This window comes from Amblyomma maculatum, chromosome 4 (assembly GCF_055883805.1).
Source record: "Amblyomma maculatum isolate TAMU_Amacu chromosome 4, ASM5588380v1, whole genome shotgun sequence".
NCBI classification, from domain to species: domain Eukaryota; kingdom Metazoa; phylum Arthropoda; class Arachnida; order Ixodida; family Ixodidae; genus Amblyomma; species Amblyomma maculatum.
In genome coordinates, this window is record NC_139347.1 from 168,155,939 (window position 1) to 168,182,500 (window position 26,562).

Genomic DNA, 26,562 nt, shown 5'->3' on the forward strand with positions numbered 1-26,562 from the left:
GAAAAACCAGTTCAGGTAGTGTGGCTTTTTGAACGGACCTTCTTTAGACAAAGCCGTATGCATACATATGCAGAAAATGCACTCACAGCCATTGTGCTGCAGCTCCAGTTGTCATTGATTGTGTACTGAAAAATGCAGCACCATGACTAGACATCAAGTGAGAATGTCTGTACGAACGCCAGACTTCCAAAATCAATGGCATATGGAAGCTTCCATCGAGTTTCGTGCATGTTTGTGTTTAGCTGATCAAGGCAGGTTCAGTCGCTGGTGCGAATTCAGCACCTTGCACCAAACTGACCAGTAGAAATTGCCACTACTGTAGCTTTGAAAGTATGATATATATAGGTATACAATGAAACCAGGTTCCACATGGTGATATCAACAGAATTTATTACATATGTACATCAAATTTTATCAAATTTCATGCGAGAATAGGCAAACAGCTTTATTGCCACACCTTCCAGGTTTTTGCCTCTCAGCTTGTAAGCACTATTTCTTAAAAACTAAAAGTGAAAAAATGAAGGTGACATTTAAAGTAGGAAAAAAAATCTCCACCAATATCAAAATGCCATGTTTGCCTGTACTAACCCTGCCATCAATCACAGCACCCCCTTCTTGTTAGAATGATTTTGTCACGTGCAGTCACTACGACAACCATGTACAACTCACAAACACACAAAAACTAAGAGCATCTCATCACGATTTGATGGCACGCAAATAAGCATCACAAAGTGCAGCGGCGGTGTGAAAAGCAGTAATAACAAAACCAGGTAAGGACGAAGGTACACAGCTCTGAAGAGAGAAAGCAGTGCAATAAACAAGGAAAGTTAAGAAGAACAACAAAACAAGCCCTTGTTCTTGCTTACTATGCTGCTTTCTCCCTTTAAAGAAAAATGAGCCAAACAGTTCTAACTGCTAACCCTGAAAACAGCTTCCTCAGTACCTGCTTCGGTAACTCTCAATGGCAACACACCCCTTGAAAGTGATGCCTCCCACTCGTCACTTCAAGCAGCCCCAACCTAGGGGCAGACACTTCTATGTTCAGTTTCCAGCTGTGTGTGAAGCGTGGTGCAACTAACTGCTCGGTGCCCAACTGCCATGTTCGGCCCTAACAGGGTCCTGAAACCAATGTCTAAAAAACCCAGCTCCCACTGAGCCTGCCTTGGCATTCACTGAGACACAAATGCCGGGAAAACAACCTGAAACGTGGAGTTCCATAACTAAGTACACTGCTTGAACGGCGAAATTTTTTTTTTTGCAATGAGGAGTAAGTAGGGCTGTGTTGATTTTGCATTTAAAAGCAAATGATCTACGTACATTTAAAATCCGTTCGCGAATCAAAGCCTTTTTTTACAAGAGAGCACTCAAGGCCATACACAGGCTGCATGTCTACAATATGCTCCTGCTGTAGCCTAATTTGGTCCACGAGTATGTGGCAGCAATCTGCAAGATTCTCAAAATAAAATGGTCACACTATTCATCCTCTTTTGTTCTCTTAGTCCTAGAAGTCCTGGTGGATGGTGAGGAGGTCGCTCGGTAAACTGGAACTGTTGGCTGCTTCAGCTTGAGCTTGTAACGAACCACTGGCTGCCTGGGCGTCCTTGGGAATTTTGTGCTGCTTGCAGCCGCTCTTCTGCCGGTGTTGGGCGTCCGCGAGAGCACGGGCACTATCACGACGCGCCTCTGCTGCTTCCTGCAATAGGCCGTCCAAGTCTGTAGCCCATTTGTCCGGCACAAACAGCACACAACAACGCTCAACGCCTGTGTTCAATGCACATGCATGCAGTGCAGACATGAGGTCAAGTGCATTCCAGTCAAGGGCTTCTGGCAACAATGTCAAGACGGGCCAGGTTGGGTCGGAGGGCAAATACTGCAGCAGAAAGCAAAAGAAGGGTTACTTATGATGTCAAGAGTTCTGCAAAGAGGCTAAACGTTATAATAAGCGTAGATGCTTCTAGTAAACACTCTCGGCAAACTCAGCTGAATGCAGCGCCACAATTTGGCCGTTCACGCTGAAACTAGTAGCGATGAAAAAGAATAAGGCATCCAGATTTCCACTAGAAAGGTATCATATGCAGGAAAATAAACAAGAGGACTCTTTATTGAATTTTCACATCATTTTAGGCGGCATCTTGCCCATTCAATTCTTTCTGGGAAGAAGAGGGGGGAGGGGGGGGGGGGGGCAGATTTTTCTCATGCTGCAGAGCTTTAAAGAATTCATTTTTGTTAATTTTAAAAATTTATTTGACATAGTCTTAGCAGCAGTTCACAAGTGGGTTACTTAAAAAGTTAATAAGTGAGCTTTTGTTAATTCGCTGTACTTCCAGAAGAGTTTTTAGGAATTTTTGTAGTAGACTATGCCTGTCACAGCTGGAAGTTTGTTACCAAAAACATCTTTTATTTCAAACGCCTACATAAGCACATTTTTGGAAGTGTTCACTGAAACAACCAAGTGCTCCTTCATAAGCTTCCTTTATAGATAGAGAAATGTCTGCCTTGGTTCTTGAGGTTTTTTCATTTCATCTGAATACACTTTCCAAGTGAGAGGTGGAATTGATTTTTTTTTTTTTTGTGCATCATGCAGACATAAAAAGGTACTCCTTAGGCACGCTAAGGGAGGCTTGGTAAACCTCAGTTCAAAGTTTATGCTTGACCTTGCCATCTGTCTTCATGTGTCCTGTTTTTTTCCACCTATGCATTTCTCATGCAGTCTCTCTGAGCTGCTGGTGAAGTTGCAGCACATACTCAAGGACAAAGGCTCGCAAGGCGCACGCGTTTGCAGCATGACAATATATCTCTGCATTGTGAAGCTTTGCTTCACAATGCAGTGACTCATTTCGGTGCACCTGGACTAGGAACTAGCTGAGTCCGAAGGGTTTACAAGGCAACTGCGACACAATTTCCAAGAAGGATCATCGCTAAAAAAGGGATTCTGCAGCAAATGACCTTTGCCAGCTAGTGTATCCATGAAAGAAATCTGTGGTAAAGGAGGAGAAACAGTCTTGTCTCAGTTTGTGTCTGCTCATGGCAATGGCAATAAAAAAAAAATCATGGGGGACATTTATTTAATTTCCGCCTTCAAGGGTATGACGCCGTAGCGCAGGCATATACCAGCCCACATATAAAGCGCCACTCTAACCAAACTGTATGAGGAGTAAGTAAGGCTGTGCTGATTTTGCATTTAAAAGCAAATGATCTACGTACATTTAAAATCCGTTAATTTAAAATCCCTCCTATGTGAAAGGAGAGGCCAGAGTTGGCAGCTCCTGCCAAATGTGATGTCAGGGAACCCTATGTCTAGTGAGTGCGCAGTCATATGTTAGCTGCCAGCTACCGCCTGCCAGCGCTATGCTTGCGATTTTAAGCTCACAACGGCAATGTTGGCAGATGGCCGCCGACACCGTATTTCCTGGTGAACAAGGCCTTTAACAATATTGTATTAATAACTTCAAAATCACTACTCATCTGCCATGGACAAATCTGAATCGCCTGCAAAGCGGCGGATAGCGACAACAGCGGCAAGCGTGCAGGTAACTTACATTGACCCTCGTCGGTGGTGAAGGTGCATGCACTGCCTGCCAAGCCAATTCTAAATTCGCACAACGGTGTCGAAGCAAACAAACATTCACTGCAGTCGGCATTAAGGTGGCCAGGATGCTCACCATGGTAATGGCAGTAATGCCAGTTGCCTCATCTCTTAGGAGGAAAACTGCACAGCCTATTCTGCAGTCTACCAATGAAGCATATTTCATCCACTCTGAGGCTTTTCAGTACCACTTGGCAGGCGGCACAGCCTGCATGCAGGAGCAGTTGCGTTATTACACATGGCAGTTTTTCTGATGCAGTGTTAAATGTGCGTAACAGTGTGCATCAACCTGGCTGGAACATCTGACAGGCGGCGAACAACCTGCTGTCACTGTGCACTGGCTCACTTCATTAAAAGCACAAGGTAGATTAACTATCCTGTAGCATACTCTGTGACACATAAGCAAATAAGTGCATGAGTGAGTGCAAGCAGTAGGCAGGAATAGGCCATGCATTCTTGACAAAATGCCACTACCGTCCTCAGTGCAGAATGCTCCTCCACTTCAGAATGTGAGGAGACGAACATGCATGCAACACTGCTTCCACGGAGAAGCAGGCATGAACGTGGGACGTTGGGCTAATTACCAAGGGTCCCAAGAAGGCAGCAAAATTAGCCCCATGGAAGAAAGGGCGAGAAGAAAATGTGGCAAGTCTCACGTTTTGGGCGTGTCCTCCTTGCTCATTGGCTGGGATGACCTGGCACTGGTAGAAGACTTCCCCTCAACTTTTTGCATCTGGCGGTGCCGCGTGACAGGTGGAGAAAAGAGGCCCGCAGCTGGGTTCGTCGTCTTGGAGCCTGCGATTCACACGCCCGGCCCGAATTATGTCGAAGCAACCTGCTATAACTGTCTGAGAATGCCACTCAACATCCCTCATGCCAAGCAGCGGCCACACAGCTTTTTAAGTGATCCGGCAAGCTGCTCTGCATGACAAAGTGCTTCCACCATGGTCGCCAAAACTGACACAGCAATGCAATTTCCGGGGCTGTTCAGATGCTGGTGCACTTGTTGCAAACTGAAAGCTGTGAGCTGGTAGCATCCTTTCAGCCGAGATGAAATGCAGCGCTCACAAGCTGCTGCAAAAAGAGGCACACCGAGCTGAGCCTGTGCATCTTACACCACCCCCGAGGACACCCCCTCTGCACCTACTTCCTGCCTTGTCAGTGAGCCATGCTCAAGGCAGCATGAATTTACAAGGCCCTACAGACTTGTTCCCCAGTTTGCAGCAAAATCAGCACGCAGAATGCAATTTCACTTCAGGAAGTAGAGGAATAAAGATTATAAACATCAAACCATTTCCAATTTATTACTTTTTTGTTAGGAGAGATTCACCTGTCAATGACAACTGGTTTGGTTTGTGGGGTTTAACGTCCCAAAGTGACTCAGGCTATGAGAGACGCCGTAGAGGAGGACTCCAGAAATTTCGACCACCTGGGTTCTTTAATGCCAAGGAGTAAATCTCACTGTGCACTTGTCAGTTATAAATATGTCTGCCATAAATTGCGCTGCACTGTTTGAAATGTTCTAACACAAGTAAGGCTATTAAGGAGTACCGATAATATAGTTGCAAGAGGTAAAAAGACTGCCATTCTCTTAGGCAAAAGTAAAGCATCATGCAAGAAAATGCTATGATGCCTAGACTGACCTTTATCAGTAGGTTTCTTAGATTCAAAAACCTCGAATCCTTCAGCATCTGAAATTGAAAGGTAAGCATAGTAACCAAATGTTCAAGAAAGTGGGGCACGTCTCAATCTTGACAAGGATTCGGTTTATAGGTTTTAACGTCCCAAAATGGCATGGGCTAAGAGGGATGCCGTAGTAGAGAGCTAAAGAAATTTCAACCACCTAGGGTTCTTCAGCATACATTGATGTTGTACAGTACACAGGCGCCTTGCTTTTCGGCTCAAAAAAAGTGGCTACTGCGGCCAGGATTGAACTCGTGCCCTCTAAATCAGCAGTTGAGCACCCTAACCACCAAGCCACTGTGGCGGGGCCAGCACCAACAAAATGGTGGTGGTTTGCTTCCTGTCATGAGGGAAGCTTGAGCTCAAGCTCTACTCTAGTTTTTCTATGTAAACAAAAAATGACAACAAGTGCCTCTGTTGCTGCATCAACATGGGTCCTATATTCTGTGCATACAGAAACAAAAATCCTGAGGCCTGGTGAGCATGTACTGCACTCTGGCAAAAAGCAGTGTGGCAACTCGGGATAAAGGAGTGGAGTATCTGACTAGTGTCTACTCAGTCAAAAACCTGCACTACTTCACCTCTCAAAGTGCACGACTGCTCATTGAACATATTTGTACGACTTGTCAGAATTTTGAAAGAATGTAAGAAATAGCATTACTGGGAAGCACAGTGTAAGAATATATTTAAGTGCTGACACTACACTTGGCAGCGTGATTGGATCTTGTTCGTAGCTCCATGTGCTTCTCTTGAACGTGGATAGACGGCGCCACACCACGGGGCCTATACCAGTCGCAGAGCTGCGGTGGCCGTAATGCAGGTGTAGCGGGATCGTACGGTACCCTGGTGTCTACGTGCGCTTTGATAAGTGCAACAAGGGCTCAGAAGGATTTAAACTGCCGTCACACATGTAATAATTTTCGGCTACTTTGTTATTTACTTGCTGGGACTGCACGAATGGATGGAACAGCAGCACGAATGTGGCCTCGTGATCCTTCGGAACATTATATTGAAAAACATTCATTACAAATGCCTTTCTTAATTTCAACCGCACAACCGCTAAGGCATGAGTTAACTACACCACCTCTTAAATATAAAAGCTGGGCCTCAACACACTTGTTCCCACAATTGGGTCAAAGTGCGCATTAAAACATCGTTTGATCAGCGTAATGAGCCGACGCTGTGAGATGTCTGCTGTATAGAGAATATGGGTAACTTCAGCCTCCCGAGGTCCATTAATGGGCAGAACCTTTAAAGGCATTTCTGCATTTCACCTGTATCAGAAAAACTGCCTCCGCTGCCAGGAATAGAACTCGTGCTGCTGTGCTGTGTAGCGGTATGCCTTCACAGTTCTATGTGCGAGTGCTGGGACCAAAAAGAAACCAAGCTTGCATCTGCGACGTTTTAGTGGACAGTTCACTATTTGCTATGCGATGCGAAAATCATGGCTTGAATTCCGCTGCATTTCTCCTGCCAAGCTCATCGTTTACGAGAACACTAACGACGCTGGGCGGTGCTCTATGTAAAATGCCCGACTCTGAAATGGAATTAGCGGATGCCAGTTGAGGATAACTTCAGTTCCTGTTAAAGCTATTTGCTGATGCAAATAAATTTTTTTTTTGGGGGGGGGGGGGGGGGGGGCCACGAAATTTTCCATCCAGCATTCTCGAATCCCGCAAATTATGCACCTACGTATTGTTATAAATGTTATCGGCAAATCTTCTGCCTTCCATACCACCATGTTTTGTGGCATCAAAATGTACAGTGAGTGGAAACTGGCCGTGAGATCGCCAAGCGAAATTAACCGATTCACTGCCATGGCATGCTCACCTTGTGTGTCTATGCAGATGCTTCTTCGAAAAGTGGTCTCTTTCGTATAAAAACAGGACCCAGAGCGCCATTAGCAGCTTCTGTTTCATTCCCTGACCTCGCGACTTCAAGAATTTTAAGCCCAAGGATACCTTAGTGATCAGGGAGCTCTAGTGCTGAGCCGGAAAATGCGAAACAATGAAAAAGGTGCCCGTGTGCTGTGAAGAATCCCATGTGGCCTAATTTTGATCCTTTCCCCTTCGATGCTGCGTCCATTAACGCCCATGAGTCGCTTCGGGACTTCCAACAGTAAAATTTATATCTTTTTGTTACACTGCAGCTGAAACAGCCGTACCGAAGAGGACAAAGCTTGCACTTGAGGAAGCGCCATCAAGCTTAATGGTGGAAGAAGGACATGTTCCTTGATTAGCTGACATGCATGACGTAGACCTGTGCACAGTTTCTTTTGATGGCTTGATGTCATACTGTCCGAGGGCAGAATGACATTGGCAGCTGCGGGCCACTTGCTTGGCGCATGTGTCTGCAGACTGTCATTTTCTAGAAGGCTTTCTTGAACTTGTCTGTTTAGTCAGATATTTCGGACACATGGGAAAAATACTGGGCATAGCATTCGCTGACAGCAGCGGTTTCTTCCTGGGTTATTTAAAAGTACATTGCCAATGAACTCTGCGTAAAATTATTTTGATATCATATGCTTGGGAAAGTGCTTTGCACAGCCGTGGTCGCTCAGTTATTATATGCTATCTGTTCTGGAGACTCCCCGCGCCACAGTTCCAGGCGAGCAGGGTTCGACGGAGTTTTAAAAACTGACACTTGATCAGGACAACTCTGGTAGCCCTATCTGCAGTTGGGTATGAGCACCTCTTACCAATATTACCGTCTGGTCAGCTTCTAGACCTGGTTGGATTTCTAAGGGACGTGACAACCAACAAATCACAGCCACCAAACACACAAGCCGTGATGTCGGCCCGCACCACAATGTGAGCTTGTACAGGGTCATTCACACTTAGTGGGAACACGGGTCCACGTGGCCACGTACGTGATTTGTGCCATTGCGCATAACCCGGTCCCAAATTGATAGAGTGGCGCACGAGTAGGGTGACCTCAAAGTGGTGCTTCGTGTCAACGTCCACGGTTTGGCGTGAAGTTACTGCTGGCTTGAGTGCAATAATGCTCCGCACGTGCGTGGCCATGTGGGGCCGTGTTCCCGCTTAGTGTGATTGACACTGTACAACGACCACTGAGGCTGGTCCCAAACCACAACACAGAAAACTAGTTACAGCAGACGTTTGTTCACGCACACTGCCTGCCACAACGTGGAAACTCGGAACCTAACATAAACATCTTGTGATGCACTCCAGCAGCGTAAAACACGGACAAACAGAGCCTAAAACAGCACCGAAAGCCAGCCATGCCGCTTAGCCACATGCGCCGCAAGCGAATGGACACCGACGCAGTACCGAAGTGCCGCTGCATTTAGTGCATGTACTAGAGGGCGAACACAATCCGTGTGCACTGTCCGCAGCGACGGGTGGTCAGTGTCAACACCTAAATATTCTTACAGCTTGATTGGAAGGCATTAACCGCAGGTAAAATGCCGCCACTTCAGGGGAAATTTTTATTGCCTGTAACTTTTTAAGTGTGGATTGAAAAATCATAAGAACTGACAATGTATCAAAGATGCCCTAATGTATCACCTTTAAGCTCTATGCATGGTACCATATGACTACATGTTTTTGCACCTGACTACTTTTGATGAAATCCAACCTTCCTTTTCTTTTTGTAACTGTGTCAGTGTCTGCTCCATAAGCCATGAGGTTAGTCTTGAACTTCATGCTTGCACCCCTGCTAAATTGCTGAATAGCCTTGATTCCTGTTTTTCATAGAACAGCTGCTAGCTTCATCAATGTTTTGAGAGCAATGTCATTTGTGTGGGCATATCATACTCCAAGACTACAGCCCGTAATAACCAGCATGTGCTAATCACACAAACTACCACCGCTCATGCACACAAGCATCTGTTCACTTAACATAAGAAATACAGAATGGGGAATCCAAGGTTGCAAGCATAGTGAAATGGTAAAAGTCGGGCAAAACAAAAACAGATGATGCATAACAATGGCAACCTATACTCGTGCATTGCCCTGAGGCACAACCTACGAGACGAACAAAACTTGTTTCACAGCCTGAAATAAAGTCTGAGACGGGGCCCACTTTCTCGCCCAATGACATGACAGTCAGAGCATAGCTGAGTGGACAGCTAATCCTTTCAGAGGTGCCTACTCAGCACGAACAAGTAAGCGAAGACTAGCCTGGTGCAAAGAAAAGAAGTTCAGCCAGACAGTGGCACTGGCAGAACGTTAGCAGCATGGCAATATGGCCACTCATGAAGACAAGTGTCACAAGTGGGACATGGCATGCAAGAAAGTGGGGGTAGCTCACCAGCTGGTTTCTTGGCCCGTTTCCTTGAAGCTGGTTCCTCCTCAGGTGGCGGGGACTTCCCACCTCTACCCGAAGGCTCTGTGCCTTCCCCGGCCTTGCGCTTAGCAGAGCCTCGGCTGCGGGGCACTGCTGAGGCTAGCTCTGCTTCTGCACCGGGCACTTCAGCGATTGTGTCCAGTGCTGTGGAGCCAGAGACCCGACGGCTGCGGCGCAGAGGCACCCTTTTCTGCGGTGTGCTTTGGTTGGGCTTGGCTGACTGACTTCTATTTCCCCTGCGAGGACTTGTCTCTGCATCACTTCCAGCACTATCATCTTCAGCGATTGTTTCGAGGGCATGCTGGGTGCTAGCTGCCGAGGAAGATCTGCGCCGAGAACCAGTTAACCTGGATGGCGTCAACGTTCGTCCTTCAGCGTCCTGTTGCCTGTCAGGTGTCAGGCGGGAACTGCGCCTGGCTGACGTAGGCAGAGGCATCTTCACAGGGGTACGCCTCGGTGTTCTTGATGTCCTGCCATCTGCCTTCTTTCCAGGCACGTCATCTTTGCTGGAACCCAGCTCCGGTGAATGTTCTTTAACGTCTGCAGAAGAGGAACGCAGCCTCAAAGATGTGAATTTCTTTGCAGGACTTGGTGCTTTTTCTTCGGCAGGGCTGGACATGATGGGGGATCCTCGAGAAGGACTCGGTGTTCGGGCAGTTCGCTTGCGGGAACTACGCTTGGGTGACACTTGTTCTTTGGGAGCTTCTTTCTTGTCTGGAGCCAGATGAGAGCTGTGTCGAAGCTCTGCTAGTGCTGGCTCTTGTACAGCACGGGCAGAAGAGGAACTCCCTGCATTCCTGCCCCTTTTTTTACTCAGTGGTGTTTCGTCCTTAATGGGACTAGGTATTCGCAGTTGTTCCTGCACTCTTGCCGAAGAAGAACGTTGTCGTGCTCTTGTTTTCTTTTCGGGGCTCAAAGTCTTGTCCTTGGTAGGACTGCGCACACGCGGTTCCTTTTCAGGGCTCGGTGTCTTAGCAGTCTGCTTCTGAGGACTGCGCGTCACTGGTGCCTTCTGCCGGGCTCTGCTTGTTCGAGATTGCCCCCTCACCTCCTGTGTTGTCTCCTGGTTTGCAGGACTCTTGGACTCTTTACACACTTTTGCTGCACTGGCAGGCGGCTGCCGTCTCGGGCTGGGCGTTGCAGACTGACCCCTGGATACCCCTGCCCTTCTTGGACTTGGCGTTTTTGACTTCTTACGAGGGCTGGGTGTGGACAACCTCTTGCCAGTACTCTGTGCAGATGCCAAAGTGGTTTTCGTTTCACTTCTTCCCTTAGGATTAGGCATCTCCAACTTCAGTCCTGGACTGGGTGTTGCTTGCTTGGGGCTGACTGTACCTGTTCCCTTGTGGGTCGTCCCTCTGGAAGGGCCCCGAGATGTTTTCTTTGCACGGCTATGTGCTGACACTGGTTCCTCGCTGGCAGCCCTTGCCTTCCGTGCTGGCGACGCCATGCTTGTGGGGCTCTCTTTTGGCTCCTGGCTGCGCCTGGTCTTGGTCGGGGTAACTGGCGACCTGTGAGGCGGTGGCACAGACCCACTTTTCCTTCGCGATGCACGTGGCGGTGTCACCGTTGGCAAACCACGTTCTTTCTCATCTGAAGTAGACTTGCGCCTTTCCCTAAGGTTGTAGGAAGATGCCACAATATTCTGCCACCAGAGTGGTTCACCTGAATGTTCAGGTGCCTTTTCAGCTTTCTCTGAGTCACTTTCATCGCGCCCAGTCTTGCGTAAACCGCGCTTCGGAGGTGACTGCTTTGAGCTTGCTGCCGGTGGAGATAGATGTGGAGGCATGTCTTGTACTCTTCTTGCATCAGCTGGTGGTGGCGAGTGATCCAATGGTGCGACCAGAACCACAGGCCGATAAATACTACCAGCGCCAGATAGATCTTTTTCTGTCGCCAACGGGACTCCTCCACCAGCTTCAATAAGAGGACTCTGGTCTAGAGCGGGAACAAAGCTGAAGGTCTCGGCAATCGGTACAGGCTCATCCTCGTCGAAGTGGGTATCTCTTGCCGGGGTAATCGGAGCATCTTCTGGGTGGCAACTGTCGGAGCTTGGGGTCAAATCTCCTCCTTCCAGAGGGCAAAAGGCATCACTGGGAAGAGACTGCTCAACCTGCACATGCTCTACGTCGGCTCCTGCTGGCGTCATCAGCCCTGCAGAGGGCCCACGTGCCATTTCGAGAGGTTCGGTTAATGGTGAAGGCTGCATGTTCCTGAGTTCGGCTAATGGTGCCTCAGTCTCCCTGGTGCCAGAGCTTCTCGACCAGCTGGCCCCTGGGCTTTCCACATGAGTGGGCTGCAATTCCAAGAGCGCCTCTGAGGAGGTATCTGACAAAATGACAACATCTTCCTCCTCCTCCTCTTCTTTTTCACTTTCTGAGGCTGAAAACAAATAAGTAACTATCAGCTCAAAAAGAAGAAAGAAACGACCAGAATGCAACAAACTTCCTCTAAAATAGCGGCTTTCAATCAGTGCTCTACCGAACTCTATGATTCCTTGGACAGATTCTGGGGTTCCCCAAGCCCTTGCTGCCATGTGTGCCTCAGCCCTCGCTTTAGATTCTATCCGATTTTTATATTGTAACTGAAAACAGCAAACCTTTTCACAATTCAGTCGGTCATTACTAGTAGAGTTTAGGTATCTACTAAGAGGGTCTGCACCTGCACGCTCTTTATTAGGCAGGATGGAATGGAATCAGGAACATACGAAATTCCCCAGCCCTCCTGGAAGAAACGCTTATGGTTTTAATAGAGGTTAACAAAAGATTAAAAACTCATGCTCAAATGACGTAAGGACAGGAACACAGAGCACTGCACTGAAACTCTAGAGCTGCAACTAGATCAGCATTCTGTTTTTGTGCACAAAAGAAAAGAAAACAAAAACATTTACTAAATCTTGCCAATGAATGAAAACACTGCTGAAACTCGCTCACCTTCAGAAGCACTGATGATGATTGTGTGCTGCTCAATAACAGGTTCGCCTTCTTGACCAGCAGCGGTCTGTTCTTCCTCCCCGACAGCAAATTCTGGCACACGCAGGGACACTGTGGATGCCTGAGAACACGCTCTGCTTGGTGGGTCTTCTACGAGCTCAGTGCCATCGTCATCGCACAGGAGAGTGGGCTCTTCAGCAGGTGTCTGAAAATAAGCACTGCTAACTTCTAAGGTGCTGAATCGAGCAGTGCTGATTTGCGTGGGGCCAAAGTGCGCGGTGCTGACTTCTATAGAGGCAAAATGGGCAGGGCCCACATGTGCAGCACTGGTCTGTGCATTGCCAAACTGTGCAGCAGCAGCAGAGCTGGGGATCTCCTCCTCCTCTCTCTTGGGTGGCCCCACAACACATCCTCTGCTCACACCGTCCTCCTGTGGTGGGCACTGTGGCGGACTCTCGCTTCTAGGCACCGCTTCCTCAGAGCTGTCCATGAGTGGCGTCCCATCCAGGTCCTCTTCATCTGACGGCTCCTCCTGAAAAGGGCACTCCTTGCAATGTTACTGCTTTCAATGCTGGGATAGGTAAGAAAGAAATATGCAAGTTCTAAGGAAAACTAAGACTAAAAGCTCATCACTGACACTGCCCACAATTTGACCCCCCCGCCCCACTGATTAGGTTTGATTTGGTTTATGAGGCTTAAGGTCACAAAGTGACTCAGGCTATGAGAGACACCTGGCAATTTCAACCACCTGGGGTTCTTCAATGTACACTGACATTGCACAGCACACGAATGCCTAACTTTTCGCCTCCATTAAAAAGCAGCCGCTGCAGCCGGGATTCAATCCTACGTCCTCGAGCACAGTAGCCGAGCGCCTTAACCACTGTACCACCAACCATGGCGGGGCTACTCCCCCAACTAATTGAACCCACTTGTAACAGTTATTTGTTGAAGCTTCATTAATAAAAATAATTTGCATAGAAAACCTTGAAGTCCAATTGCTACTTCGCACAAAGAAAGAAAGCCAGGGGCAAGGTTTTACATGTAAACTTTGCACAAAGACCCCAACTACTATAGCGAGAATGCCAGGAAGACTGCAACAGTTATTCCAAAAAAAGGTTAGTTATACATGCTTCCTTACCTGGGATTGTGCGTACGGTATTAGCATGCATGAATCATCACTTAGAATTTTGTTGATGAGCCGACTGCAGCTGGCAAAGAATTCATTTTACAAGGTACCATTACCGTAACTTTTGAAAAGGCCACTGCAGGCTAGTGCCCTACTCTGCTGGCTTCTTATCCGAGCCACACAGAAAGCAAAGCACAGGAGAATTTACCTAGTGCTAAAATTGGGGGGAAGGCACTGAGGGTATGATGCGATAATGCTACTGGCTCCTGTCTCTGGCTCCAGGTTCTCGTTCACGTACATATTGATACGTGGCAAGGTTAGTCCAGGCTGGCACAGCACGCAAAACACAGAAACACAGCAACGCCGACCTTATTCTAGCATCAATCGTTGCTACCACTTTGTCTTCTTCTGTGTCACTGTTGCTGATCGTTGTCATCTTCAACTTCCAGCGATGCAGGGCATATACAGTTGAACCCGGCTATATCGAATTTTGGTTATACAGTGAAAGCTCGTTAATTCGAACCTCGATAATTCGAATTTTCGGATAATTCGAACTGCACTACTTGGTCCGGCAAAGCTCCATAGAGATCTGTGCACAAAAAAGCCCGCTAATTCAAACTCAGTCGGTTCCGCAACAATTCGAACTACGCGCCGCCGCATATGGGCGGCTTGACGCACAGCACGTGGCAAAAAAAAATAAAATAAAATAAAATAAGATAAAATCCCTCAGAGAAAGAACGGCGTGGTTAGAGGCTGTGCGCTTCCAAAACAGAGACAGATGAAACCAGATAGAACCATGGATGAGTGGGTAAAGCCTAAATGGCGCCATGACCGGCGCGGCGGCGCCGGAGGGTAGGGGTTGGCGGCCGCGGCTGCGTACTCTCTTCCGTACAACATCCGAAACTCGCAATTAAATACTCGTTAATCGAGCCCTGTTAATTCGGAAATGTGCATAAGCACTGTCGGCGCAGTCCCAGCAAACTCCCAAAAGATGCTATGACTTCGGATGGGCGCTACGGGTTGCGCGCTTTTTTTTTTTTTTTTTCGAGAGTCGTTCACTTTTTCATCCATCGGCCCTCAACGAACACAGGCGGTGGTGGGCCGCGGTCATGACGGCGGCTTTTAGCATCGTCCGCTTCAAGAGGCGTTTGCTGCTATCGCAGCGCCCGTCCCCCGATCGCCTACGGCATGATAACGCGAACGTATTGAAAATGAGGTTTGCACAACCGGACAAGCGTTGGCACCCTGCCAAGTTCGCTCGCTTTCCCCCCTTGCTAGAGCCAACATAAAAAGAAAACATCGCTATGTTATCACTGAGCAGCATATCTTGGCGCACTGCCAAGATGTGTTGTGGACCGTGACGACGCGAAACGGAGGGACGCGTTAACGGCTGGAGCCCTTTTTTTTTTTTTTTTTTTTTTCGTGACGGCGCGGAACAGAGGGATGCGTTAACAACTGACGGCTTTTTTTTTTTTTTCGAATTCTAAGGTGAAAATCGCGGGTGAGCGGGTTCATTATGCGATCGAGTGGGTTGTTTACCCAAGTTAATACGGTAACTTTACGGTAATGCAGATGGTTCTTGTCAGTTTTTTTGAGGCCATTCGATAATTCGAACATCGGATAATTCGAACTTTTTTCCCGGTCCCGTGAAGTTCGAATTAACGAGCTTTTACTGTATCGAACTCGCGGAATATCCCCTTGAAAATCCCATGCAAAAATATAGGAAAGCCGAGTCATATATCGAACTAAATTTCACCGGTCGTTCGATATATCGAACTCCGCACCACGCATTGGAAAGTGGGCCTTCCCCAAAGACGATCGCATCACCCTTAGCCGTTTGCCGCGTGACGTTTTCAAGCCACGCGCGGAAGGAATGAGGGGACAGTTCGGCGATGGCTGCTCTGGGCAGCGCCGCGCCCATTCCCCAAAGGCGCGCGCATCTGCAGTTATCGTTTCCCGCGCGCCAGCACATGACGTTTGCAAGCCATGTGCGTGGGTGTGCCCATTCTTTTGCAGAGCTATCTCTTTCCTTCAGCACGTGCTACGCATGTGCCAAGCCAGCTCAGCCCGTTTTCAGATAGACGTCGGACGCTTTAGCGTGTGTTGCGAACCCCCTGCACACGGCGGCGGCTGACGTGGCTCTCTCTCTCTTTTTTTCTGCGAGAGTCATTCATTTTTATTGGTGTGCTGTACGTGCGGCGTAGCGTAAGATATGGCAGCTGCGGACGCTGAGAAGTGGCAGGGCTTTTTCTTTTGGCGGAAGTCGTCTATCCTTGCATGTATGAATCAACGAAAGCGCACGGTCAGCTGCTGCGATCATGATGCCCGCTCCAAGCGTGGCGTGATAAATCGAACCAGGCTTGTGCAATCAAGCCATCACGGGCACTCTGCCAAGTTCGCTCCCCGTCACCGCAGGAGCTATCAAAAGATAAACGTGCCATGACATTATCGCTGCGCAGCATCTTGGCACGCTGCCAAGAAATGAGCTGTGGATGAGAGGACCGAAACGGAGTGACGCAGTGACGCGCGCCATCGACATGCAAGCTAAAACGCTCGCGATTTCTGATTTCTGCCGCAGCGACACAGAAACCTTGTTTTAAGCTGCCGCGGTGGCTCGAGCAGCGAGAGGGACGCAGTTCCAAGTTTGAAAATTTTCGCTCTGTCGCTGCCGCATCGTCACTGAGATGTGAATGTGAGCGAGCTGGCCTTAACATTTTTTTTTTCTTCGAATTCTCGGGTGCAAAAGATAAGGGTGGGTATAAGAGTGAGTTGATTACGCGACAAATGCAGTATCATTTTTTCGCATCGTAGGTGCCGTCACAAGCCGATTTCTGTATATCGAATTATCGATATATCGAACTATTTCGCGATCCCCTTCGAGTTCAATATATCCGGGTTTGACTGTATGTCACAATATAATCTCTTGGTGCTTAGTTACCAATCTCTTAATCTGTGCCTCTAAAATACAGTCGACTAATTTCCCGCCCCGCTCTAGGGAATGCAAAAACAAAAAAAAATCAGGCAGTCCGAAAAAATGAATGCATGAAAAAGACGTACCATTTTACGAATATTTCTGGGATCAAAACAGCCAAAGATGCGGTATCAGGCTTCCGAAACACCAAAGCATGAAAAAGAGCCGTTCAAAACAACTGCTGAGTGACCCATGCCTTTTTGTTGGCTTCGTACAACACTGGCAGCGATGCCCCTTTAAAGCACCGCGAGTTCGACTTCCCAATTACAAGCAAGGGAAGCTTCTTGCTGCCAGACATGTTGCTGCCAATGAGAACGGTTAGCCACTGTTTACTGTGCTTGCCACCGTGGCATGGGTCACCAGCAAAAGCAAGCGTTCTTTCCGGCTACACCTTATAAAATAAGCCAGTTTCGTCGCAGTTGAACACATCGTCAGCAGAGAACTGCTGCAACAAAGACTGCAGTTTTCCGTTGCGGTACTGCTCAATAACTGCACTGTCGACGGCGCCGCTCTCACCACACACCTTGACTTGAGGTCATTCCGATGTTTAAAGTTTCTCAGCCACCCATCACTGAACTTAAAATCGTCAATGCCCATTTGAAGCGCGAGAGTTTCCGCTTTTTCTTTCAAGACGCCGCCAGAGACTGGCAGCCGCTTTGCAGTCATTGAATTAAGCCACACGATGAGGGCTTCCTCAAGCTTTGGGTGAACACCTTGGCTTGGATTCTTTTTTTTTTTTTTTTGGCACCAGATGGCTTTTCGGCCGCTTCCAGGATCTTGCCCTTGTTCTTAAGAAAATCCGGGACTGTTTGCTTGTTTGCTTTGAAATGCCGAACTCCTTACTCACGTCAGCCTGCGATCAGCCGCTCATTACAGTAAAAGCTCGTTAATTCGACTCCCGTTAATTTGGAAAATAGGATAATTCGACCTTCGCGCCTGGTCCCAAGAATTATGTATAGGAGTCTATGGGACGAAACTCTCGTTAATTCGGACGGATTTGACAGCACAACGGATAATTCGGACAACTTCGGGCAGCTACCGAGGCTCGAAAATGAAAATAAGACGAACGCGGCACTATAGCGATACCCAAAAGCAGCATCACCATGGACATCAATTAATCAACTTGGCTCGACTTGTGGCTGGATGGGCGCTTTTTCTTGTTTTTTCACGAGTCGACGTTACTGGCGGTGTCATTTTGTCGTTTTGCTGCTGTCGGTGCGCTACGCTGCTGTATTGAAGACTGCTCGCTTTAGTGCGGCTCATTGCTTCTCTGTTGTGCGCTGGTATCACCGCACTCGCCCCCGATGGCAACACCGGCGAAACGGCCGAGGAGCTACGAGGCCAAGGACTTGGCTACCAAAGTAGAAATTTTGCGGGCCCTTAAGAACGGTCTCTCCTGACAAGAAGCAATGAAAAAATATGACGTTAAAAGGAGTACTTTAAGCACATATGTAAAAAATGAAGAACAGATTCTTCAGGCGTTCGAAAGCGAGAAGTTCCAAGTGTCAAGAAAGCGTCTGCGAACAGCAGCTCATCCGGAGTTGGAAGAAGCCTTGTTTCGGTGGGTGGTCAACTCGCGTGATGCAAACCTCCCATTGAGAGGACCCCTCATCATGGCGCAGGCCGAGAGGTTTGCACTGATGATGCATATCGATGGATTCAAAGCGTCAGAAGGGTGGTGTGCGCGCTTTAGAGACAGACATGGTCTCGTTTTCAAGACTGTGTGCGGCGAAAGAGGTGCCGTCAACGAAGATGTTGCCAACAACTGGAAGAACGCTCAGCTGCTGGAACATACCGCAGCATATGATCCAAATGACATTTTAATGCTGATGAAACAGCACTTTTCTTTAAGGCATTGCCTGACAAGACTGTGACAATGAAAGGAGATCCCTGCATCGGAAGAAAAAGGAGTAAAGAACGAGTCACCGTTCTTTTAGCCGCAAACATGACAGGGACAGAGCGCTTGCCGCTTGTCGTCATTGGAAAGGCACAAAAGCCACGGTGCTTTAAGAACGTGCCTGCTCTTCCGGTGGAGTACCGGGCTAATAAAAAGGCCTGGATGACATCAGAAATTTTTCGCGGCTGGATACAAAAGTTAGACCGACAGTTTTCCGCGAAGAACCGCAAGGTGTCAATTGTCCTTGACAACTGTAGTGCACATAACAGTGCCACCGGACTGAACAACATTGAAGTTGTTTTTTTGCCGCCCAACACTACATCGGCCCTCCAACCGATGGACCAAGGTATAATTCAGTATGTGAAGACTAAATACCGCAGGCGCGTGCTGGAACGCATGCTACTGTGCAATAAAGTCGGTAAGCAGTACGACGTGGATCTTCTGAGTGCGGTCAACATTCTTGCCTACGTTTGGAAGAACACGCCTGCGCACGTCATCGCTAACTGTTTTCGACACAGTGGCTTCGTTTTGCCTGAGCCCTGCAATGACACAGTGGCAGAAGTGTCGCCAGACGACAATGCAGATGACTGTCCGGATTTCGGAGGTGTGCTGCCGGATGCGGCGACACTCAACGATTACATCAGCATTGATGACTGCACTGCTACAGCCGGCTCTCTAACTGAGGAAGAAATTGTCCGGGACGTACTGCACGGCGAAGATTCGGAGGAGGAAGAGGGGCTGCGAGAGGAGCAGCCTCGGCCCTCGTGTTAGAGGAATTTTGTTGGGGCACTGCAGATGGCATGCGCGCTGCTGAGCACCTGGAAGGACTGAGGAAAATAGTATCTGCGTGGGTTTCTGCGGGAAAGCAGACAAGCATCCGTGATTACTTTAAGTAATAAAGTGTATTTTGAGATAAAATCATGCATGCTTTTTTTGTTGTTTAGATAATTCGGACATATCTTACGGTCCCTACAAGTCCGAATTAACGAGCTTTTACTGTACTTGTTTAATAATGGCGGCTTTCTCCTCCATTGTTAACCGACTGTACTGTTTTCCACGCTTCGATGCAATCGGCGAGGATGACGAGGACGGAATGGGGGCCATCGCGGGCAAGCAAAATCCTCTTGTTACGAAGTGTCGAAGCACCTAGGCCTAGCGTAGCAGAGCACACTTGACACAATACATAGCATGTAGCAAAACCATGCACCAGCGTAGCGAAAAAACACTATGTGGTCTGCAATGAGTCTGCACAATGAAAAAGCGAAACAGTCGCGGCGTCGACGGCGCTTCCGGAAACTTCGGAAGAGGCGCTGGTAAGCATAGCCAGCGTGGCCAGACCAAATCGGTGTGTAACAGCTAGGTATGGCTCGGTACGGTTAGTTTTTCAAAGCTGCGACATGGTACGCAGACTGGGAGATAGCCAAAATGGCGGCTTTGTATGACGTAGTTGCGGTTTCAGACCTTCCGTCGTGTCAAAAAGTCCGAAAAATTGAATGGGGGGGGGGGGGTTTCAAATGCCCTTATACATTGATTCCATGGGGCTTGTGACGGTGTCGCGAAGACGTCCGAAATATCGGGCATGTCCGAAAATTCGGTCGTTGACTGTATTGTCCTAAGCCACCATGGTACCCAGCTACTAGTTACGAGTGACCACCCGACACAGATATAAAACCCCGCCTTAAATCCATCCATACAAACATGCCTATGTGGCTTAGGATCAGTGTGCCCGACTTGGCATCCAAGAGCACTGGAAGGCCGATTCCTATCTCAGGCAGGCAGTTCCCCCAATCTTGGTGATACCACGTCATCTCGTTAAGTCACACAATCCATTTAAAAATCAGTGCTCAGCCATAATTCACGTAATCACTACCAGAGCCATGGCCGTCATTTTAAAGCAAGACTTCTACTCAGTGCAAAAGTTGAGCACCGGAGGAGACTATGTGGCCTTCACCTCTGCTTCCATGCCAGAACTTTGAGCCAAGCCACAGCAACATGAGTGCTATATCGCTACGTAGCCTATGTTCCTTATGTCGAGTACTATTAGCAGCACACGTGCTTCTCGCTCACTGAATTTTCTGCACAGCAGTCTGTAATGCTACTGCGTTAAGATTATACTTAACCACATTAGGACACAAGTGCTCTAAATCTGGTTGAAAGCACTTACAGGGACAGAGCAGGGCACTGGACTGAGTTCTCTACTCACACTCTCAGCAAGGACTGCAGCTTCACGTGCTGGCTGAGGAGGGGACTCCTTCGCTACGGGCTGAACAGGGCCTGAAAGACAGGTTACAAGATGCAGTGAGGCCAACTTCCCCACGAGTTTCTATCAGCCAAGACAGCATGTAAAATGTTAAAAGGCTATGTTAATATCAAAAGCTTGGTTGCAAAGCAGATGCAATGTATAACAACTGGCTAAGATATAAACAGAATACAATAGAAAATAGACGGCACTGACAGGACTGATACAAATTTTAGGATAAAAATAATTCATTTTATTCCCCGGCCAGAGTGCATTGTGTACATACAGAATTTCATATGTATTAAACACTCTTTCATGCCATCAATAATGATATAAATGTGCAAGCCGTGACCATACCTCTGAGCACTAAATGATGAGAACAACGAGTCAGTGGTCTGAGCGGCTCAAGCTGATGCCGTGAAGTGGCTGCAAATTAATGAGAAAGTCTATTCTAATGTGTCTCTCTATGTTGCCCTGTACTTCAAGCAAGTCTGGTCCACACCACTTTAAAAGTTTGTGGCGGAGTCACAAGGCCGGCCTGTTGCCCGGCAGGGCAGACCAGCGAAGGGAGACACACGAGAAGTAACTTCACTGTCTGTTGCTAGTTTTCTCCCCTGCTGCATCCAACGCAAAGGGCTCCAGCTGCTCTACTCAGACCCTACATGACTACCCACTACAATGAGAGAAGGTGCTGATCTGTGCAAACACAGAATCTTCCCACCGTACATTGGCCATGCCTTCCCCAGAAGTTGATAATGAAAGCCGCTTAGAACAAGCCACAACACAGGAACTGCGTGTACACGCAAAGTAAACGATGGAACCTAAGGTGTGCTAGTTTCCACCAAGTTGCCCACAAGAATGACTCCTCACCCTCATCTGCTCCACCAAAACTTGAACCAGAGCTCAAAGCACTATTGTGAATGTAAACAGTGTGACATTATGCATGCTGGCAACAATGTCCAGATAAATGTCCAGCTGCCCCAAGACAAAGGCTGATGCTCGATAGATGCGCTCACCAGTCAAATCGGTCGCAGTGGGCGAGTGCAGGCACCTGGTTGCTTCCTGGATCAGGAACTCTGGCAGCTGTGCCCTGCGCACGGGGGAAGGTGTGCGACCACCTGGCGGCTCCTGGAATTACCAATGGAAGACTTCATGCATGCATGCATCTGCTGGAACCCCATTTCTGATAGCCCAAAGGGAACAACACCACGCAAATCGTTTGTACGCTCAAGTGGATATATCTTGTGTTTCCAGTCCCAGCCTCTTCCTTGTTCTGCCATGCAATGATAAACAAATAATTCTACTGACTGGAGAAACTTCACAAAGAAAAACATGGCAATTACAGTCGAACCCGGATATTTCGAATTTTGGTTATATCGAACTCGCGGAATATCCCCTTGAAAATCCCATGTAAAAGTATAGGAAAGCTGCGTCATATATCGAACTCAATTTCACCGGTCGTTCGATATATCGAACTCCGCACCACGCATTGGACGTGCGCCTCCCTCAAAGACGATCGCATCACCCTCGGCCGTTTGCCACGAGACGTTTTCAAGCCACGCGCGGAAGGAATGAGAAGGCACAGTTCGCGGACGGCTGGCCTAGGCCAGCGCCGCGCCCTTCCCCCAAAGGCGCGCGCATCTGCAGTGATCGCTGCCGCGCTAGCACGTGACGTTTGCAAGTCATGTACGTGAAGGAACGAGAGGGAACCAATGCAGCCGTGGTGTTCGGGAGGGGGAAAAATGCGATAGAGCGCAGCGCAAAGATGTGCCCACTCTTCTACCGAGCTTTATCTCTCCCCTTCATCTCTCTTTCCCGGTCTCGTTCGCAGCAGCACGCACTACGCATGTGCGGACAAGCCAGCTCGGCCCGTGGCAGGCGCTTCTCTAGTGTGTGTCGTGAACGCTCTGCGCGCGCGGCGCGGCGGCAGCTAGCTTGCGATGAGCAGCTCGTGTCGTCGTGCTAACGCGCGCAAGCTACGGCGGCCGCGGACGCTAAAAAAACGGCACATCTTTTTTTTTTTTCTTTTTTCTTTTGCGAGAGCCGTTTATTTTTGCCGTCGGGCTGAATGTATGCTATGGAGGCTGCGGAAGTTAAGAAGCGGCAGTTTTTTTTTTTCTTTTGCGAGAGTTGTTGTCGGGCTGAACGTGCGGCGCTGCGTAAGCAATGGCGGCTGCGGACGTTAAGAAGCGGCAGCTTTTTTCTTTTTTTGAGAGTCGTTCATTCTTGCATCTATGAATCAACAAAAGCACGCGGTCGGCTGCGGTCATGCCACCGGCTTTTAGCATTGTTCCAAACGGCATACTGCCAGAACCGAGACCCCCGTAAGCTACAAGCGGTCCCCACCATCGGCACGTTGTTTTTTCTTCTACTTTGTGTTTAATTATCTTTCCCCTAAGCAGATTACATTACTCATTTCTGCGATTATGCTCCGCATGGGGGCGCGCGCGACGCAGTTTGCCCAAACACAGCCAGACTGAACGCAGCGGCGCGCGCTCTTTTCAAAGCGTGCGTGCGTGCCTCCAGACGGGCTGTGGCCTGGCGAATAGCAGCATAACGTTGTTTTTGACACCAACATACTATTAGGCTCAGCGAACAGCATGCTGTCATGGGTGCCGGGCTTGTCCTGCGGCAGCGTGCACGTCTGGAAACGTTTCCTTTGTATGCGCGGTTGTCGCGCAGTGTGCGACAGTGAATCATGCCACGCTGTTTCGTGCCGGGTTGTAAAAACGGCTACGGTTCTGTGCAATTTGTTGGAGAGAAGAAAATTTTTTTCAGGCCACCCCGCAACGCTGAACGCCTGCAGCTATGGGAGCATGCAGTACCAAGGCAGGATAAAAAGCTTTCGAGCTCGTGTTCAATTTGCGACCTCCATTTCCACGATGAGGATATTTCGAAAGTGTTTAAGCACAAAATTTGTGGGAATTTGGTGACGATACCACGTGAAAAATGGGCAATGAAAGACGATGCCATACCTAGCCTCTTCCCAAACTGTCCGAAGTACCTTTCGAAACCTTTCGAACACGACTGAGAAAAACGCAGTCGAAAAGGGCACGAAGCTGTTTGCCTCGCAAATGACAACAGAGTCCACACGTGTCACATTATCATCGACCCTAGACACTGTCAGTTACCTATTCGACAAGGGCACAATTTACATATTGACCATCAATACTTATCCACGACCCATTGGGGTAGCAGAATGGCTTTGTTTCAGTTTGCCTTTAAAGTTACAGATGCGCATGTTTATTATATAATGCTTGTTTTCGTTTTCAGCAGCATTTTGGCGTGGCACGTTCACTTGGGGTGATGAATCCCATCCTACTGTCGTGAATTTATTGCAGATATTTCGCCTGCTGAGCTTGTACACATCTATAAAAACAGCACTGCGTGAAAGTGTTCAAGGGGAACTATAAGCGCTGTACTTGTAGGTGTGGAAGAAATATTGAAGACCGCTGAAAAGGCATATTGCTCGAACAGGCTTCGCAATAGCAAAGTGAAATTGAGGCTTGGTTGTTAGAAATTACTTAGTTTCCATTGTTCCTTCCTGAACAAACGAGTGATGAACACATTTTCTACAGAGGTTCTTTAGAGGAGAGTGTTGTATACTGCTTAGCTCGATATGTAGTATATAAAGCCTGCAAGCGCGCAGCTTTGGCAGCAGGACATAAGTTCAGGAGCTCCAGTAGTAGGTATACCGATGCATAATTTACCACATATCGGTGCCTCAAAGAATGAAGCCTGAGGCAACCCAGCAGGAAGATGCTGCACCTTATCAGAGCTGCAAATGAGTCAATTTTGCTTTCACATGATGAGGAAGGTCTCTGTGGCGACTTATTTTGGAAGGTCCTTGATGACTGTAGTCTAACGCGGCCGGGTTGCGATCAGCACAAGTACATGTTCCAACTCTTGTATTTTTTTTTTATCGTAACGCGCATTCACTTATATGCGAGGAGTGTGAACCGCCGCCTAGAAACCGTGCATGTGTGAGAGTCACCATCACAAGTAAGAAAGCTCGTCTGTTGTAAAGGGGTGTTCACCAAGTGAAATATGTTTGTGCGTTCTTTGTGCCTAACAATAAATGCGCTTACACCACTCAGAGAAGCAGTTTCCTTTGCTTATTTCTTGTTTTCAGCAATTACTGCACGCAAAGAGCGGCAGTGAACGTTTGTTCCAGGCAGCTTCGCCGCTCGTGCTTTCTCGAGTTCATTCCGCTCAATTATAGCCTCTCACCAATGTCTGAATAGAGCCCTAATGAGTAGCAAAAATATGCGCAACGCAATGCATGTCACATTGTTAAGGCAAACTATGCGATTTGCTAGGGAAGCCGTAAGCGTGTTGCGCTGCTCGGGGCGTCGGGCTAACCGTGGCCGCTGTGCCATCTGGTGAGAGGAAACGCAAAGGGGCCACGCATCGACGGCCACCGTGGAGGGAGTTTGAGAACTGGAAAGGATCTAGTAACGTTGGTCGTGCTGATGCAAGAACTGTGTTGTGTCGCTACTGTGGCTCGCATTTAATTGAATCGGCTTCCGTTCTTCAAAAAGCTGTTTCCTAATTTTATCAGATTTTTTTTTTTCTTTTCGTGCAAAGCGGTAGCGAGAAGGCACTCAATGGAGTCGGTGTTGTGATCCATTGGTTGGTGGTTGTGGTGTGCCTCAACAGTGGGAAAACCTGCTCTGTCAATTTGTTTGGAGCACTTAGTATGCTCGCCGATGCGTGGAAATCTGTAGCACCCACAACGCTTTGCAATTGCTTTCGTCACGCGGGATTTGTGCTGAATGACGAGCCGGCTGCCTTGGACGAGGAGAGCGTGGTCGAGCAGCTGTCACGCAGTGAGCAGCTCATTCACAACCTTCGCACTGCTGATGTCAAAATTCCATCGACCGTCTCGTTTTCAGAGTTCATAGACATGGACCATGAGTTGGAACTGTCCGCTGGGCTCACAGATGCAGGTATTTTTCGCCAAATGCTTGTGGAGTCTGAGAGCGACGACGACGATGACTCACTTGCGGCAGCGCAGCCGACGCAAGCTGAGCTGATGCAAGCGACATTCAGGCGAACCTGTTAGCACGGAAGCAGAGCGGGGTGCAGAAAAGCATTCATGACTTTTTCTGGCCTCAAAGTCAATAAGAGGCAATAAATTGGGCTTCTTTTGGTGCACATTTGTTTTTTCGGACTGCCCAATTTTTCGGACATTTTCATGGTCCGTTGAGAGTCCGAAAAATCGGTCGTCAACTGTACTTAAGAATTTTCTCACATTCCCAAACACACCAAAATTTTTCTAATTCACCACGGTTTCACTGCACTGCATGCTTCTCCTCAATGCATGATCGCAAGAATGTGCAGCAAAGCATCCTCAAAACATAAAGGGGCCATTTTGTGAAGAGGGCACCCCAACAGTGCACGCAAAGCTAAGCAGTTGACGAAACAGGGGAAAAGAAAAATCATTCATTGTGCATGTGTTCACCAGATACATGCTGTGATGCAAGCGGTTTTCGGCAGTTTTTAACACTCATTTGATAATTCAACATCCTGTTAGTTCAGAAATTTTTTCTGGTCTCTTAAAGGGGTCGTGAAACGTTTTCCGGAAATTTTGCACGGCTTAGTTAAATGGAATCCTTGTCCTGCATCATATAATATACCTCGATTCGTTTCATCGCCCGCGTTGATTTAATAGCGACAAAAACAGAATTTCGGTTTCCTAGCGCGCGTCCTCCTCAACTCAACAGAGTACGTCATAGCGCTAAGCCAATGAGAAGCTCCCGTTGCCGGAGCCTGCTGAGCCAAAGTTGACCAAGCTCGGTGTATTTTAGAGGTTCTTA

At 48.1% G+C, this 26,562-nt stretch overlaps 1 protein-coding gene across 1 annotated transcript in view; it reads right to left on the reverse strand.

The window, feature by feature from the left end:
• Nucleotides 1-368: 368 nt before the first annotated feature.
• The window catches only part of LOC146193454 (uncharacterized), a 127,172-nt gene continuing 100,978 nt past the window's right edge, over nucleotides 369-26,562 (reverse strand). Inside the window, exons 33-39 of the mRNA XM_084600555.1 lie at nucleotides 21,760-21,871; nucleotides 20,708-20,778; nucleotides 12,511-13,042; nucleotides 9,542-11,959; nucleotides 5,230-5,277; nucleotides 4,243-4,381; nucleotides 369-1,693 (exon numbers count right to left, since the gene is read on the reverse strand). Coding sequence (XP_084456681.1) covers nucleotides 1,474-1,693; nucleotides 4,243-4,381; nucleotides 5,230-5,277; nucleotides 9,542-11,959; nucleotides 12,511-13,042; nucleotides 20,708-20,778; nucleotides 21,760-21,871 — 3,540 coding nt within the window. The 3' untranslated portion in view covers nucleotides 369-1,473. The remainder of the gene's footprint in view (nucleotides 1,694-4,242; nucleotides 4,382-5,229; nucleotides 5,278-9,541; nucleotides 11,960-12,510; nucleotides 13,043-20,707; nucleotides 20,779-21,759; nucleotides 21,872-26,562) is intronic.